Raw genomic sequence first — 17807 nt, 5'->3', positions numbered from 1 at the left:
ACCTAATCTTTCTTTCTTTCTATCTTTCTTTCTAACTAATCTTTCTTTCATTCCTTCTTTCTAACTAATCTTTCTTTCTCTTTCTTTCTTTCTAACTAATCTTTTTTCTTTCTTTCTAACTAATCTTTCTTTCTTTCTAACTATTCTTTCTTTCTAACTATCTTTCTTTTTAACTTATCTTTCTTTCTAACTAATCTATCTTTCTTTCTTTCTCTTTCTTTCTAACTAATCTTCCTTTCTTTCTCTTTCTTTCTAACTAATCTTTTTTCTTTCTTTCTAACTAATCTTTCTTTCTTTCTAACTATTCTTTCTTTCTAACTAATCTATCAATCAAAATTTAAAGTACTTTAAACTTCAAACTACTTTAAACTTCTTCAAACTCTCTGGTCCGGCTTTCTCAAGCCAACTTAAAGTTTGTCTCAACAAACTTTTTTTTTCTAGTTATAATTGTTATTAAATGTCATCTTGTTGTGTTGTTGGGTGCAAGAATCGATGGAGTACAGGCTCCAATTTGAAATTTTATGGCATAATGTTTTCTAAATGATTGTGATTATTTGTGAATCATCTATGATTGTATACATTGTTTTGATTGATTGTGACTAGACTTTTTGAAGAACCTGGTAAGAAAGGGTAATCAAATACATTTTTATGCTGTCTAGAAAATATTCATCATTAAAATTGCACCATAATGTCACTCTTTACATTGTCGTCTTCTGTCTGGCCTTGGCGCTGACTAGGCAGAACTGCGGATCGTAGGCTACCACACAAGTCTTGTACGTGACCATTTAGTACAGTTATAGGCATCTCTTTATATGCCCTCAGTTTCTCTTTACGCTCAGTTTCTCTATCAGGTAACTTAGGTGTAGAAGTCAGGCCACTGAACCGGAGGAAGCATTAGCGTTAATTCTGTTAGATCGTCCATCCATTGACGGGTCAGCCAATCTGGGATGTCCGTTAAAATTAACTTTTGCAAATAACAATCGTGGTCCTGGATAGTGAGTGACCTTGCACATTAAGATAAAATCGGATTTTCTCCAGTCATCATTAAAAAACAAGCTAACAAAACTTGCAAACTAACGTTAGTGAATCAGCCAGAGGAATCAATCTGCCACCACCTAAGCTCCGCCCACAAAAAAAACGTAACCATGTGTACCAACTGAAAAGGGGTCTATAAAGCTCTCAGATTTCATTCAAAAGATCTTCATTTGTGTTCCGAAGATTAACAAAAATCTTAAGGGTTTGGAACAACATGAGGGTAATTAATTAATAGAATCATTTTGTGGTAAACTAACCCTGTAGATAAAATTATTTGTAAATTATTACTGCCCCTGCAATGCTTCTGAAAAGGAGAATGCAAAGAAAATATTCATCAAGTTGTGCCAAGCTCCTGAGTGCTGTAATAAAAATCTAAGGGTGCTTCAACTTTAGTTTAGGCTTAAGCAGACTTATGCAGTTTGTTATTCCCGTTTTTTTCTTCTTTTCTGAAAAGTGAATTTGGTTTTCAGTGGCATTGCATTTTTTTTTACTTCACAAAAAACGCCTCGGTTACGACTGTAACCTCGGTTCCCTGAAGAGGGAACGAGCGTTGCGTCGATTGACGCTATGGGAACGCTTTGCGTGATGACGTCTTGAAGCACATGTAAAATCAGTCCAATGGTGTAGCGGGACGTCAGAGGCGGGTGACGTCACGTACCAGGAAGCTATAAAAGCCGGCCTGAAGCAGGAAACAACAGCTTAGTAAAGTCTGAAGTCGTGCTGACAGGCATGAAGGAGGTATGGCAGGGTGACGCAACGCTCGTTCCCTCTTCAGGGAACCGAGGTTACAGTCGTAACCGAGGCGTTCCCTTTCAAGGGAACTCGCGTTGCGTCGATTGACGCTATGGGAACGTCTATACCAACGCCTCCATAGCTACAAATGTCTGTCCTGTGTGAAATCTAATAGAGCAGCACTAGGAAGACAAAACATGAGACCCTGGAGCAGAGTCTAGATCCAAAGAGTAAAACCTGACGAAAGTGTGCGGTGAGGACCAGCCTGCCGCATCACAGACATCCTGTAGTGAAACTCCTGAAATAAGGGCCTTAGAGGCCGCCATACTCCTTGTAGAGTGCGACCGGACAGCCAAAGGAGAAGGCTGCCCAGCCGCCTCATAAGCAAGTGAGATAGCCTCGACCACCCACTTGCTCATTCTTTGCTTAGACACCGGCCCTCCCTTGTTAGGGGAGCCAAAGCAAACAAACAACTGATCACTTCTGCGCCACAGGGCAGCTCTGTGGACGTAGGCGTCTAACGCCCGAACTGGGCAAAGCAAATTATTAGCCTCCTGGTCCGCATTCTGGAAGGGAGGAGGACAGAAGGCCTGCAGAATAATAGGTCTGGCCACATTAGTGGGGACCTTGGGGACATAACCCGGTCTGGGATGGAGAAAAGCTTTCACCATACCCGGAGCAAACTCTAAGCAGGACGGAGCAACCGACAATGCTTGAATATCCCCAATTCTCTTCAGAGAAGAAATGGCAAGAAGGAAAATAGCTTTCAAAGTCAGAAACTTTTCAGAAACCTCCTCAATGGGCTCAAAGGGGGCCAGGGACAGGCCTTGTAGAGCAATGGACAAGTCCCATGGCGGAACCCTAGAGCGGACTGCAGGCCTCAGCCTCCAAGTGCCACGAAGGAAACGAGATACCAGAGGGTCCTTCCCCACAGACATTCCACCCAAAGGAATGTGGTAAGCACCTATGGCCGCCACATAGACCTTTAAAGTGGACGGGGTCAGACCTGCAGTGAACCGGTCCTGCAGGAACTCCAGCACTGTACCAATTGGGCAGTGGACTGGGTCCAACCGACGGTCACTACACCAAGAAGTGAATACTCTCCACTTCAGGGCATAAAGTTTCCTCGTGGAGGGAGCTCTGGACTGTAGAATGGTCTCAACAACCTCAGTTGAGAGACCTGACTCTATGAGCTGGGCCCCCTCAGAGGCCAAGCCCACAGGTTCCACAGTTCTGGGCGGGGGTGAAGTATTGAACCCCCTGCTTGGGACAGAAGGTCCCTCCTGACAGGTAGCTCCAGAGGAGGCCCGTCGAGGAGGGACACAAGGTCGGGAAACCATACTCTGCCCGGCCAGCGCGGGGCTATAAGAAGCAGGCAAACCCGGTCCCTGCGAACCCTCTCCAGAACTCCCGGGAGCAGAGCAACTGGGGGAAAGGCGTACAGACGAAGCCTCGGCCACGCCTGTACCATAGCATCCAGTCCGAGAGGAGCTGGATGCGTGAGGGAGAACCAAAGTGGACAGTGAGACGTCTCTCGAGACGCAAACAGATCCACTTGTGCTTGGCCGTACTCCCTCCATATCAGCTCCACCACCTCGGGGTGGAGCCTCCATTCCCCGGGCCTCGGCCCCTGCCTCGACAGAGTGTCTGCTCCTATATTCTGAACCCCGGGGATGTAGGCTGCTCTGAGTGACAGCAACTTCCCCTGGGACCACAAGAGGATATGGCGTGCCAGATTTGATAATGGGCGCGAGCGCAAACCCCCTTGGTGGTTGATGTAGGCGACTACCGACGTGTTGTCCGTATGCACTAACACATGGTGTCCCCTGAGGTCTGTGACAAAGCTCCTCAGAGCCCGGAAGACAGCTAACATCTCTAGGCGATTGATATGCCAGGAACGATGATGGTCTTCCCACAGACCTTGAGCTGAGCGACCCTCCAGGATCGCTCCCCAACCCGTGAGGGAAGCATCCGTCGTTAGCAGTCTGCGACGACAAGAAGCTCCCAACACTGGGCCCTGGGACAGGAACCAAGGTTTCTTCCACATAACCAAGGCACGTAGGCATCGCCGCGTGACCTTGATTGTGCGAAATGGGTTGCCCCTCGGGGAAAACCCCCTGGTCCTGAGCCACCACTGCAGGGGCCTCATGTGCAGCAGTCCAAAAGGTATCACGTTGGAAGCTGCTGCCATGAGACCCAACAGTCTCTGGAACTGTTTGACAGTGAGTAGCTGGCCTAGCTTTACACTTTTCACAGCTGCAAGGATGGACTCTATACGTGGCGGTGACAGGCGCGCCTGCATCGACACTGAGTCCCAAACCACGCCTAGGAAAGTGGTTCTCTGGAGTGGAGAAAGCACACTCTTCTTGGCGTTCAGCCGTAACCCCAGCTCTTTCATGTGGGCGAGAACAACATCTCGATGTTGAACCGCCAACTGATGCGACTGAGCTAAAATCAACCAATCGTCGATGTAGTTCAGGATGCGAATCCCCTGAAGGCGCAGAGGCGCCAGAGCTGCATCCATGCACTTCGTGAAAGTGCGGGGTGATAAAGCTAGGCCGAATGGAAGAACACGATATTGGTATGCTTTGCCCCCGAAAGCAAACCTCAGGAACTTCCAATGACACGGACGGATGGAAATATGGAAATATGCGTCCTTGAGGTCTATCGTGACAAACCAGTCCTCGGACCTGATCTGTGGCACGATCTGTCTCAATGTCAACATTTTGAACTTGAGCTGCATGACTGACTCGTTCAGAACTCGAAGATCCAAAATGGGACGCAATCCCCCGTCCTTTTTTGGAACTATGAAGTACCGGCTGTAAAACCCGGTTTCCCTGTCGGAGGGAGGTACATATTCTATGGCCCCCTTCTCTAACAGAGTGTTTACTTCCTGTTCCATAACCAGAACCTGCTCGGGGGCCACCACAGTGGGCAGAACCCCCATAAACCGAGGCGGGCGTTTTCCGAACTGAATCTGATACCCTTTTTCCACGGTCTGCAGGACCCAACGAGAAACATTTGACAGTAGCTTCCACGCTGTCAAAGATTCTACTAGAGGTACCAGCCTCTCGAGACTGGTTTCTGGATTTTGTTGTTGTTGAGCAGTCAATTCGACGCCCTGTAACGGCGCACCGGCAGGGAGCGACCGAACAGACTGCTCTAACACCCTCCTCGGAGGGGGCGGGCATCCCGAGGCCACTACGTTCCCGGGTGGTCCTTGAGATATGTGCTCGCCGGAGACCGCTGCGCCCTGTAACGCCGATGGCGGCAGGGTTGGCAGAACGGTCCCCAGATCCGTTCTACCCCTCGAAGACTGCTGGGTTTGAGCGCGCCCTCCGTGTCCCCGAGATTTTTGTGGGGGAGCACGGGAGGACACGCTCTGCTTCTGAGTGGCACGATGCTCAGCACCCTTTTTAGAGGAGTGAGGCTGCTCCCGCTCAGCAGCCTCATAGAAAGAACGGCGGGGAAGAAGCTTTTGGAGAGCAGATGCTTGTTTAGCGGCTTCTTGTGATTTTGCAACCGCAATATTTACTGCATCCCCAAATAACCCGGCAGTGGAAACCGGAGCGTCTAACAGAACATGCTTTTCTTTGTCCTTAATATCGCTCAGGTTGAGCCACAGATGCCTCTCAGTGGCCACCAGGGCAGCCATAGACCGCCCGATAGATTTAGCGGTCTCCTTGGTGGCTCTGAGAGAAACATCCGTGGCTCTGCGCAGTTCAGCCACAGTGTCGGGACCGATTCCCCCGCCCTCCTCTAAATCCCCCAATAATTCTGCTTGATAAGCTTGTAAAATGGACATCGTATGCAGACACGCTGCAGCTTGACCAGCGGCTGCATACGATTTATTAATCAGGGAAGATGTCAATTTTACTGGTTTTGAGGGGAGTGTAGGAGCCTTCAGGGAAGATGCCATTGCTGGAGAGAGATAGCCCGCGAGCGTCTCTTCCACCTTCGGCATCTCCCCATAACCATGCTCTTTATATTGTGAAATGGAGGAATATAGAGAGGTGTGTGGTGTGTACACTCTGTGAGAGACTGGTCTCCCCCACGATCTCGACACCTCGGTGTGGAGATCGGGGAAAAACGGCAGGCTCCTACGCTGGGGCTGAGCACGAGATGGCAGGAAGCGTTCGTCGAGTTTGCTTTTCGAACGAACGTCCTGCCTATCCTCTGGCCACTCAATAGACAATCTGTCAACTGCTCTCGTGATCACATCGAGCAGTTCTTCAAAAGCATGAGACTGAGGTGGCGAATCCTCAGACTCAGCATCAATACTTACAACATCCAACTCCTCAGAGCTGGATAGTTGCAGTACTGGTGCCTCTATCGGGGGGGAAGTAACCGCAGCGCGTGCTTCCACACCCTGATGAGAGGCACTGGATCTATCAGAAGGAGGCTGAGATAAGGCAGAGCCCGTCTCAACATCCACTGATAGATCCATCTGCGAACCCCAGGTCTGAGATCGACGCCGTGCCTCGGCAGCGGCGGGACCAAAGCCCTGGGGAACGTGGTCGGGATTGAACCGAGCCAAGCGGGATCGGAGTGTACGCAATGGAAGCGCACAGCAATGCTCACAGTCACCACCCTCGAGTGCTGACTGGGCATGCTCCTCTCCCAAACAAACAACACAAAGAGTGTGTGTGTCACCTCCCGTTAAATAACGCGGGCAGGGATGGACACACACTCTAAACTGCTGCTTGCTCGCCATACTGAATATAATATATATATATATATATATAGACAACACCAAATAGACAGACAGATTTCAACACAGAGCGCTACTGAAGACTCAGAAAGCTGTTGTTTCCTGCTTCAGGCCGGCTTTTATAGCTTCCTGGTACGTGACGTCACCCGCCTCTGACGTCCCGCTACACCATTGGACTGATTTTACATGTGCTTCAAGACGTCATCACGCAAAGCGTTCCCATAGCGTCAATCGACGCAACGCGAGTTCCCTTGAAAGGGAACTGCTGTTTACAGTTTTTCTCAGTTTCTTAGAAACAATTCTTGAAACAACTCACCATTTTCTTAAATCCTCACACACAATTTTAAGTGGATAAGTGGATAAAGCAATACTCCTGTACATGCTGTTTCGGACAAAAATCTGACCTTTGAAACGTCACATTGACAAAACATGTAAGGAAGAGCCCATGCACAGTAAAATACTTACATTTTAAAAAGCTTTATTTCCAAATGCAGCAAATGTAAAGGCTATTCAGCAACAGCATCATCATCTCTCTCCTCAGGTCTGGGTCAACCTCTGACAAAATCAAACAATTGCCTCAAAACCGTTTTATCTGTGCTCAAAATCAAACAATGCTTTCAGATCATACACACAATATTATAAACACTACAGATCATTCATTAGACACTACACCAAAAATGGAGAACACAGAATCCAAAGCATGCAGTTACAGAAAAAAAGTATATTGTAACAAAGTAAACCAATTTTGCAATTACGTAAAAAAAGTATAGTAATGACAACTTACAATAGTAAGGTAAATGTTACAAGACAGAGGGAACAGACACACGTATGCAGGTAATCTGAGTTTATTATGAACAACCAGATGAGTGATCGGTAGTGCAGGTAAAGGTAAGTGGGTGAGTAGATATCCAGATGGTGTAGACTTCAATGACTCAGTTCGTTTTCTTGTAGATGGAGATCGGATGGAGATACTCAGAACTGGAGAGGACTCTGGAGCACACACAGGAGACAAGGAAGAATTGGAGAGAATACAAGGGAACAGGTAAACAGCATTGAGTCCTAGAGGTAAGCACAGCGTTAGCATCTTGATGCAAATGATACCAGACAATGACTGAGAGTGAGAGTGGAGCTTAAGTGCTGGAGGTAATTGCTGGACTGATGATGTGCAGGTGTGTGTGATCAGTACTCAGGGGAGAGAGTGCAGGTGCGCCAAAGAGGATGCTGGGGAATGTAGTGCAGAGAAGACTGACGGTGAATGTTACAGTAAATAAATTATATACTGTATATATGCAAGTATAGTATTGTTCTGAATATTGTATAGTAGGCCTATTGAATGTCTGTATATTCACCACTTGCATACTGTGAAAATACAGTGACCCGACTGCAAAAGCCAAAAAGGTTACAGTAAAAAACTCGAAATGAAAAGTATGTTACAGTCACTCAGAAGAGTTGTACAACTTCAAAATCAAGGTCAGTGAGAGAGATTTTATTCTGCTTCAGGATCATGTCTTCATGTTGGGTCCGGCCAGATGACTTTGTCCACATCACACACAATGTCATCTCTGCAGGCAAAGGGAAAAACCCTAAAGCCAGATCCAGCCTTGACACCATTTTCCACACCTTGCTCTTTCTCGTCCTCCTCCTCTTCCTGCATGTTCACCTCCTCCTCTTTTTACTCTTCCTCCTCTCCCACTTATATTGTTTCCATCCATTGTTGGTATCAACATTCAGTGCAACATTTTGAGTCAGTACTGAGCTCTGAACTGACCTGTATTATGTAGAGTTGGTTTGGTCACATCATCAAAAATAAGTGTGAACAATTTTGAGTCGTTGTGTGTAAATGATGACAACTGTGTGGTAGTTGTGTTTAACTTTTGTCTGCCTAAAGTTAGAAAAGCGAAATCATAATCAACTTTATTACTCGCCAAGAGTGGTTGCTCTTTTAGCAGTTTCACCCTGGAGATAGAGCCTGTCAATATACGTCCAGGAGCCAGTTTACAAGTAGTCACCTTTATTTTTTATAGCGCTTTATACAATAGAAAATGTTTCAGAGCAGCTTCACAATAATAAACAGGACAGGAACAGATTTAATGATATGGATTTCATCAAATATGAGACAACTTCGAATTCAGCTGTAAAGCAGCTGTAGCAAGAGAATAGTGTCAATATTCAGCTCAGTACAGTTCAGTGATAATTATTCATTAATCCACCTCTCCTCGACCCCTCCATAACAGAGAGACTATGGACCACAGCACTGGTTAAAGAGCCGCATGAGGTTTATGAGCAAAGACTCTTAACCATTAGAAACTTCTAGAGACAAATAATTTCCTCTAGCGACAAAGAATATGCATCTCCAGCATAATCAGTTGCTTTTCCATATTATCAGTATCAAGTGTTACTAAAGTAAAAACCCACATGAACTTCACATAATTTATTTAGCTTATTTTTACAATATAAGTTTACCACACACGCCGATAAGTTTACCACACATATAATTTAAATCATATAGTAGATTTACAAGTTATAATACACACAAATTACTAACAACATTAAGAGTGGTGTGTGTTCATTTGTTTTAAATGTAAGGAAGTCAGCTGAGGATGGTTTGAGAATGTGAATGTTGCCTTTAAATAACACAAACACACTATAAACAGTATTATTTACACTGTAGATATTAATTACATATTTTTATGAGATGAGTCCGAGACGTTTCTTGATGAAATGAACCACAAGGCGCTGCGGTCTCTGCTGATATTCAAGAAGAGCATCATGAGGTGTAGAAATCTGATCTCCCTCAAACCTGTTCAGCAGAGTCACACACACCACTGCAGCTGCAAAAAATATCATGCCATTAACCACTTTGGAGTAGATTTAAGGTAATTCAATGCTGCATAAAGTGAGGCATACAAAGCAGTACTTAAACCCTGGACTATGAGCTTTACATAAGGGTTAGTTCAAGCAAAGATAAAGTTCTGTTTTAAGATTTTAGGCAGAATATCCAAGACTCAGCTACAATAGCTGTGTGTGTGAGGAACACAATCAAATGTAAGGTGGTATTCACTTAAAACCTTTGCCTTTTCAAAAGCTCTCAAATCATACTTGCAAAGCTCAAAAATGTCTAAAGCTTTGCATGTTTTTCAAACTTGGTCGAAAAGCACTGATGTTAACCCGGGAGTGATGTGCCTAAAGCAGCATCCTGAAAAGTTTAGCTCCAACTTCCAGATAATTCTGTTTTTATAATGTTATTTTTTAGAGCTTGACAATACAAATAACCAACCACTTTTCTAGAATGGAGAAAAGCAACTCGGACATTCTAATTTAAATCCGATTTTGTATTTCATTTCATTTGATTTATTGTGTCTTTTCAAAAGCATGCCAAAAAGGTAGCCAATATTATTCATTTTATTTTTTTGCATACAAGACCATATCTAACAATAGCACAGCTTTTTATGCATTCTATGGTCTTTTCCTCATATCACATATTACTTCACTAGTCACAAGCAAGCACAACAATTTTAAAAATTGTTAAATTTTTTATTTGAATCCCTTTACAAACAGACATATAAAACGCTTGATCGGAGGACTGTTAGTTTTAATCGTTGCAATATAAGTTCAAAAATAAATTCTGTATTAAACATTTTGCTGATGCTTGCTTGATTTGTAAGATTTTAAATGGACGTTAAGCCAGTTATAATACAGAAGGATAATAGTGGCAGCGCAACAATAGCAACTACTAGAAGAGACTGTGTTCAACAATTTACATCAGTCTTTTCAGTTAAAGCCATTCATTATTGGAATACTTTAACAACTGAGTTGAGGGATAGTAGAAATTATTCAACATTTAAATATAAATTAAAGATATGGCTGAAAGCAAATCAAACTTGTACATAAATCATAATTTTTTATATTCTTCCATTATTATTATCTTTAGTATTATCTTTAGTAGGATATTAGTATTTGATTTGAAATACTATTTTAAGGTTTGTTAACTTTTGTGTTTTTTTACTTAATCATGGAGAAGGTTTTTCTTGGTTTTAATATATAGACATATGTTTGATCAATTGTGGATAATTGTGATTTTTATTTTATTTAATTTTTTTAATTTTAGGTTGCCATTTTAAAACTGAAGTTAGCCTGTTTCTGACTTATTTAAAGTGTCTGACTGTTGATTGATGAGCACTGTCCCTATTGAGAGTGGGAAAAAAAAAACTGTTAAATTCATATAAATTTAATTATAAAAAAGATTGCATTAAGCACTATAAGAATAAACTTGACTTGAAAAGCTACAATTTAAATATTTCCAAAAAACTCTACAGCTCTACAGAGGACAATACAGTGTCAGTGAATGCAGTAGTTGTTTCAACTAGATGTACCGCATCGCGGTACAAAATATGACCGCCGCTCAGGCCTGCACTGGCTTTCCACAAAAATAAATGACGTGGAGTAATTTGGCTGTATTGCGTGTTTATGTATATACCTAAAAAAAGTAATAGTATGTGCATGTCTGTCTGTGTGTGTGTGTGTGTGTGTGTGTGTGTGTGTATGTGTGTGTGTTTGTGTATGTGTGTGTGTGTCTGTGCGTGTATGTATGTGTGCGTACATGTGTGCGCGTGTGTGTTTGTGTGTGTGTGTGTGTCTGTGCATGTGGATTTGTATGTGTGTGTATGGGTGTGTGTCTGTGCGTGTGGATGTCAGTGTGTGTGCATGCTTGCGTTTGTTTGTATTCCTGCATGTGTGTGTGTGACAGTATCATCCTAAACCAGCAACCCTTCGCTCAACAGCACCATCTACAGGCCGATGAGTGTACAGTCACTAAATGTGCACATAAATGAATTTATTTTATACCCCCCCCATGGATGAAATTCTACAAAACTTAGCAGAGGATACCCCCAGAGGATGTCAAGTTAATCATACACATGAAATATGGTGCAGTTCTGAACATCTCCACTGAAGATAGGGGCGATTAAAGCAGAATAATATTGCATTTTCATTTTTTATGGGAGGGGCGCAAATCACAAATGAGTGATTATGGGCTAGGTTGATGTGGGCCCTTAAGAGCAACATACCATAAAAATTTCTTCATCCTCGGTGCCACGGTTCAGGTAGTTATTTAGGAAAAACTGCATTTTTTTGGGTTTGGGGGGGCCCAGCGCAGGGGGGGAGTGGCCCCCGGGGACCAAACGAAATTTTTCCGTAGAAGTGTAGTGGGGCTACATGCCCACCAAATTTCATGTTCCCCGGTGCTTCGGTGTCCCTGGTATCGTTGACGAAAAATTTACGGGGGCCCCAGCGCGGGGGGGGAAGTGGCCCCCGGGGACCAAACGAAATTTTTCCGTAAAAGTCTAGTAGACGAACATACCATAAAAATTTATTCATCCTCGGTGCCACGGTTTAGGTAGTTATTTAGGAAAAACTGCATTTTTTTGGGTTAAGGGGGGCTCAGCGCGGGGGGGGGAGTGGCCCCCGGGGACCAAACGAAATTTTTCCGTAGAAGTCTAGTGGGGCTACATGCCCACCAAATTTCATGTTCCCCGGTGTTTCGGTGTCCCTGGTATCGTTGACGAAAAATTTACGGGGGCCCCAGCGTGGGGGGGGAAGTGGCCCCCGGGGACCAAACGAAATTTTTCCGTAAAAGTCTAGTAGACCAACATACCATAAAAATTTCTTCATCCTCGGTGCCACGGTTCAGGTAGTTATTTAGGAAAAACTGCATTTTTTGGGGTTTGGGGGGGCCCAGCGCGGGGGGGGAGTGGCCCCCGGGGACCAAACGAAATTTTTCCTTAGAAGTCTAGTGGGGCTACATGCCCACCAAATTTCATGTTCCCCGGTGTTTCGGTGTCCCTGGTATGGTTGACGAAAAATTTACGGGGGCCCCAGCGCGGGGGGGGGGAAGTGGCCCCCGGTGACCAAATGAAATTTTTCCGTAAAAGTCTAGTAGACCAACATACCACAAAAATTTCTTCATCCTCGGTGCCACGGTTCAGGTAGTTATTTAGGAAAAACTGATTTTTTTTGGGTTTGGGGGGGCCCAGCGCGGGGGGGGAGTGGCCCCCGGGGACCAAACGAAATTTTTCCTTAGAAGTCTAGTGGGGCTACATGCCCACCAAATTTCATGTTCCCCGGTGTTTCGGTGTCCCTGGTATCGTTGACGAAAAATTTACGGGGGCCCCAGCGCGGGGGGGGGGAAGTGGCCCCCGCGGACCAAACGAAATTTTTCCGTAAAAGTCTAGTAGACCAACATACCATAAAAATTTCTTCATCCTCGGTGCCACGGTTCAGGTAGTTATTTAGGAAAAACTGCATTTTTTTGGGTTTGGGGGGGCCCAGCGCGGGGGGGGAGTGGCCCCCGGGGACCAAACGAAATTTTTCCTTAGAAGTCTAGTGGGGCTACATGCCCACCAAATTTCAGGTTCCCCGGTGTTTCGGTGTCCCTGGTATCGTTGACGAAAAATTTAAGGGGGCCCCAGCGCGGGGGGGGAGTGGCCCCCGGGGACCAAACGAAATTTTTCCTTAGAAGTCTAGTGGGGCTACATGCCCACCAAATTTCATGTTCCCCGGTGCTTCGGTGTCCCTGGTATCGTTGACGAAAAATTCAGTAAGGTGACGAAAAAAAAAAAAAAAAAAAACTTTGACAATCCCTATATGACCGCTTTCGCTAGCTACGCTAGCGGCGGTCATAATTAATAGTCCCTTCAATACTTTATACTGACGATTATTTTTGGTTATCCCCCTATTTAGCCCAAAGGCAGAACCGTTTGTCTGTCAAAGGCGGTTCTCCGTTTCAACATTTTGTCAAAAAGAAAAAAGAACAAAGAAACAACATGCTAATATGCAATGATAATTCCTATATGTCAATAAATATATCAGCCTTAAGGGGCTTATGGTGACGCCTTAAAAAAATTTGGTCCATACCTGCCTACTCTGGTACGTGTTATAGTTGTGATGATGACAACAGACAATGTAAACGTATGTACCTTTAAGATTGCAGACACGACACATGGCAGCAAAGACAGTGGATTCCATCTCAATGTTCCTGACGCCTGCCTCGTTAGCTTTCCTCAGATATTCGAATTTTTCTTCAGTGGAAAATGAGCACAGGGCTCCATCCAGTCGCCCCTGACCTACAACAGGAAAAGGAGGTTAGGTATGTCACTATATGAAAATAAATATCCTTTAAGTGTGCTGTCTTCAAAAGCACATTAAGATATAGATCCATAGATCACAAGATCTGTTTTTGAATGCTTGTGTGTGAGAGGCCATGTTGTATTGTAAATACAGTCACGGTTAAAGCAGTTGTTAGGCAAGTCTGACATTTAAACTACGGTTATGGGTGGGTTATGACACACACAGTATAGCTGGTGAACAGATTTGACATAACTACAGTATACTATACTATATTTTATACAACTATATTGCATATTTTAGCATATTTAGTATATTGTATACAATCAACATCCAGGTTCAATCAGTTTGATTCAATCAGTTCAATCAAACAATCATATTTTTTGTATTTGATTTTTACATTTATCTATTTGGCAGACTCTTTTATCCAAAGCAACTTACATTGCATTCAGTACATTTAATAAGTTCATGCATTCACTAGTAATCAAACCTAGGATCATGGCATCACTAACAACATGCTCTACTGTTTAGGCTACAGGACCAAACCCAGTATGGGCTACTAAATAAAACAAAGTACAAAAACATTGCAGTACCTTCGTAGAAGTCATGTGTGCACATTGTGTTTCCAATAACAGTAGGAATATCTGGAAGCTCTGAGGAATACTGCAGGAGCTCTTGGGCTACATCTTCATCTAGCTCTGTGCTCCTGATGATAACCTTTCCCAGAACCACCTGCTCAAACTGGGGCCTGAAGAAAGAGTCCACAGCTTTATCTGTGATCACTACGGTCCCTGCAGCCAGACCTGTGTGTTCAAACAAATGGTGAAAAATTATTTGAAAGTAGAAAACACATATGCTTCATGTCCCCCTCCATCCAGCAGTTTTAAATTTCATATGTAATGCTTCAGAATTTACTGATTCATTTTTGAGTCTTCACAATTGCCATTAAAGTTAAAACCGCTTCCTCAGGCTGATGTATTTGTGCTTCATAACTCAATGATACAATAGAGCAGGAAGTGCTCACCAACTCCGCCTGACGTGCCAATGCGAAAGATGATGACATCACGACAACGAGCATGATAGAGCATTTTAATGAGCTCATGCAGCATGATGGAGATGGAGGGAACACCCATGCCATGCTGTCAGAGACAAAACGGAGGAGAATACATCAATTATGATGCAAGTGAAAAAAAGTGATGCTAGCCCACTACAGATTATGATTAATGATGATTGATGCTAATGATTACACGTTTCATCCAGTCATTCATTGTTCATAGCTTATGCATATATCTATACAATAAGTCTGACCACAAGTTCTCCACACACACACACACACACACACACACACACACACACACACACACACACACGCACGCACACACACACACACACACACACACACACACACACACACACACACACACACACACACACACAGAGAGAGAGAGATCATTAACTCAGTAGTATTCACTGGCTTTGAGATAAAGGTCAACTACCACTGGATAATCTTTATCCTGGATTCAGTGAAATGCTCCTACGTACTGATCTTTAAGTAATTAACCTACATCACATGATCTTCATAAAAAAAATTCAAATCAATTTACTGGTATGAATAATCTCTCATTCAAATACAAGCCTCATCAGGATTTCAGACACTCACGCTAATGGACAGCACAGGTCCCACTTTATACATGGAATATCGATCCGTTCCCTCACAGATATCTCTGATATCTGCAATGTTTCCTGGCAGCTCCAGCTGCTCATGGATGAACTGGGCAAAAGATCTCATCCGATTAGGACTTCCGCCAACACAAACAAACTACAGAAGAGATAACAGACAAAACATAGCAAAATGAATCACTTTCCAACCAAAAGATACATTTTGCATTAAACTATCTGATGTTGCTTTTGTTTTGTTCTGTAGACTTTAAGTTTTTTTTTTTTTTTTTTTTTTTCAAGAATTGCCCTTTACTGGTATTACATGTAGCTCAAGAAGTCTTAATCACAAAATTCAGATGTATTATTTCAGCTATTCTAAAATCTTGGTTTAATGGAGTAGAAAATAAGATATCTAATTCATATTTGCGCCATGCAGTCCCCTTTTTGGAACCCTTGTAAATAGATCATAATTTTCATCAATCATCCTCTATACAGTCCTAAAGACTATCTTCAAGATTATTGCATTTAATTTCACCTTAAATGTGCTGTCTAAGGCTAGGTCTAAATTTGAAAATGCCATTATCATTTCAAAACTCTCTCCATCCATACTAGCTCGTCCACACTGAAACTTCCTGTGCATGTGTAAAACTTAATAAAAGCTCACTTAGATGATACTGAAAACCAGACACAATAACGTCCTCATGCTATTCTCATATCACAATATTTTTATTAGCAAAATATCCCACCACTCAATGTTGCTTCCAGGTCGCAATCAATCGCTATTCCATGTATGGTCTAAAACACAATTAACCTCGTGTTTTAACGTAGGAAAGTATCTGTCATTTTTGTAGGAATGTAATATGAAGATTGAATAAAGTAACATTTATTTTTTACAACATTATGAAAGTAAAAAGCCTAACTCATAGACATGAGTTAGGCTTTTTACTTTCATAATGTTGTTAAAAATAAATGTTACTTTATTCAATCAGGTGTGGTCAGGACTTCTGTACACACCTTCACATCCCCAAACATCTGGGGCAGGTCATGGGTCTTGGTGCCCAGGTTTAAGTGGTACAGGATGTCCTCTTCCATGCTGTCCAGGTGAGGGTTTTTCACATACTCCACCTGTCTGTGACACATCACATCTGTTATTGCTGTGGACTAAGAGAAGTTAGACTGTTAAACACAAATATTTCATATGTTCCATATAACTCATATGACATTCATGTGTGTAGATAGTGTATAAAAAGTAAAAGCATGGGCACTGTGCTTTACTCAAAAAGTATCAATCTAATAAAAAAAACGGAGAAAAATTATTATTAAAAAATTAGTTAGAAATAGAACGAAGTCAAGGACCAAGGAGATTTTCTCATTAAAATATTTTTGCAAAGCAACAAGCACATTTTCTCAATATCCTGACTATTGTTAGATATTACTATCTAACAATTGTTGGATGTCTATCAGAACTGAACCGAACTGAACCGAACCCAGTATATCCAAAGACCCAAACAAGCCCACACACGAAGTCTTTACACATTCATCAACCAGACATTGCCCATCTTCTCTGATCTGTTAAAGATGTGTGCTTTCTGAGTAAATGAAAGTTATCTTACTGAATGTAACTGCTGTGTTCATTTCCAGTGCTGTTCATTAAAATAGGTGCCATGATTGCAATTCTCAATAATCTGCAAGAGAGCGGTAAATATAAATTCATTATTTGTTCACAGATATATAGGAAAAAGAAACATGCAGAATTTATTCCATTTTTGTACCTGGCAGCAGCTGTATCTTTCAAGACAAATCCTTTAATCCTTTTGATTTGTTCTACTGCTAACTTTTGCCCCTTTACTATGCAGACCTTTGTGTCATCAGGACCTCTGTAGAATAAAAATGTGTCCGACTTAGACAGGCTCTTATAGAAAGCTCAGCATTCTCTGATTGGTTATAGAGGGAGGTGTAGCACCTGCTCCCTGTCTCCACATGGTTACTGATCTCCCTTGATATGTTAACAAATAGACTTATGCTCTACAGAGAGATGCAGGACTGCGCCAACATCAACACAGTTTAATAAACAGTCAAATGAAGTGTGTGCACGGTTTGATGTGCATGTGTATGTGTTTAGCTTATCTAAACATATCTTATATAACCTTATCTTGTGTCCAGCACTGATAGTAACCTTCACTACTCCATCATCTGCTCCAACCCATCCATTAAAAATACAGTTTACATTTTTTTGTTTTGTAAATAAAAATAATGCGTAGACGCTGCACATAGTTGTGTACATTGATAGATCTATATGGTGACTGCACCAGTGTTTGAATGATTATGTAACAATCAATAGAGCTAGCAAAACTAAATACTAAAAAAGTAATATTGTTTATGTTTTAATTTTTTCAAGAAAATATTGACATTCACTGCAGAGGGTGTGACAGTTCTGTTTAGTTTCTACACCTGTTCTGCAGGAGGCATTGATTATTATTGCTATTGCTATTATTACTCCTGTGTATTTAAACCCTTAAAGTTAGCCTATGTTCTTTGTCTTGCAATA

The 17807-nt window shown here is 42.7% G+C and overlaps 1 protein-coding gene across 2 annotated transcripts; it reads right to left on the bottom strand.

The window, feature by feature from the left end:
- Window positions 1-8472: 8472 nt before the first annotated feature.
- On the bottom strand, window positions 8473-17340 carry upp2 (uridine phosphorylase 2). Of its 2 annotated transcripts, none has more exons than XM_084420551.1 (8): window positions 17032-17340; window positions 16873-16944; window positions 16274-16388; window positions 15261-15419; window positions 14625-14739; window positions 14194-14403; window positions 13453-13599; window positions 8473-9309 (listed from the first exon to the last, which is right to left on the bottom strand). In XM_084420551.1, the coding sequence occupies exons 2-8, from the start codon at window positions 16923-16925 to the stop codon at window positions 9167-9169; spliced, it is 942 nt and encodes a 313-aa protein (XP_084276677.1). In that variant the 5' UTR covers window positions 16926-16944; window positions 17032-17340; the 3' UTR covers window positions 8473-9166. The 2 variants fall into 2 exon arrangements, with proteins under 2 accessions (XP_084276677.1, XP_084276678.1); XM_084420552.1 differs by having other exon boundaries at window positions 16274-16420; window positions 17032-17099.
- Window positions 17341-17807: the final 467 nt, after the last annotated feature.

Source organism: Rutilus rutilus (genome assembly GCF_951802725.1).
Source record: "Rutilus rutilus genome assembly, chromosome: 10".
NCBI lineage: Eukaryota > Metazoa > Chordata > Actinopteri > Cypriniformes > Leuciscidae > Rutilus > Rutilus rutilus.
The sequence above is the reverse complement of the archived record's forward strand: the minus strand, read 5'-3'. Positions and strand labels throughout refer to the sequence as shown.

Excerpts from the sequence above, each read along its gene's own strand:
- upp2 (XM_084420551.1), bottom strand. The coding sequence starts at position 16,925 with ATGGCACCTATTTTAATGAACAGCACTGGAAATGAACACAGCAGTTAC. Across the intron at positions 14,740-15,260 it reads GACCTGTGCTGTCCATTAGC|CATGGCATGGGTGTTCCCTC; the intron begins GTGAGTGTCTGA and ends TGTCTCTGACAG. Across the intron at positions 13,600-14,193 it reads CACACATGACTTCTACGAAG|GTCAGGGGCGACTGGATGGA; the intron begins GTACTGCAATGT and ends TTCCTGTTGTAG.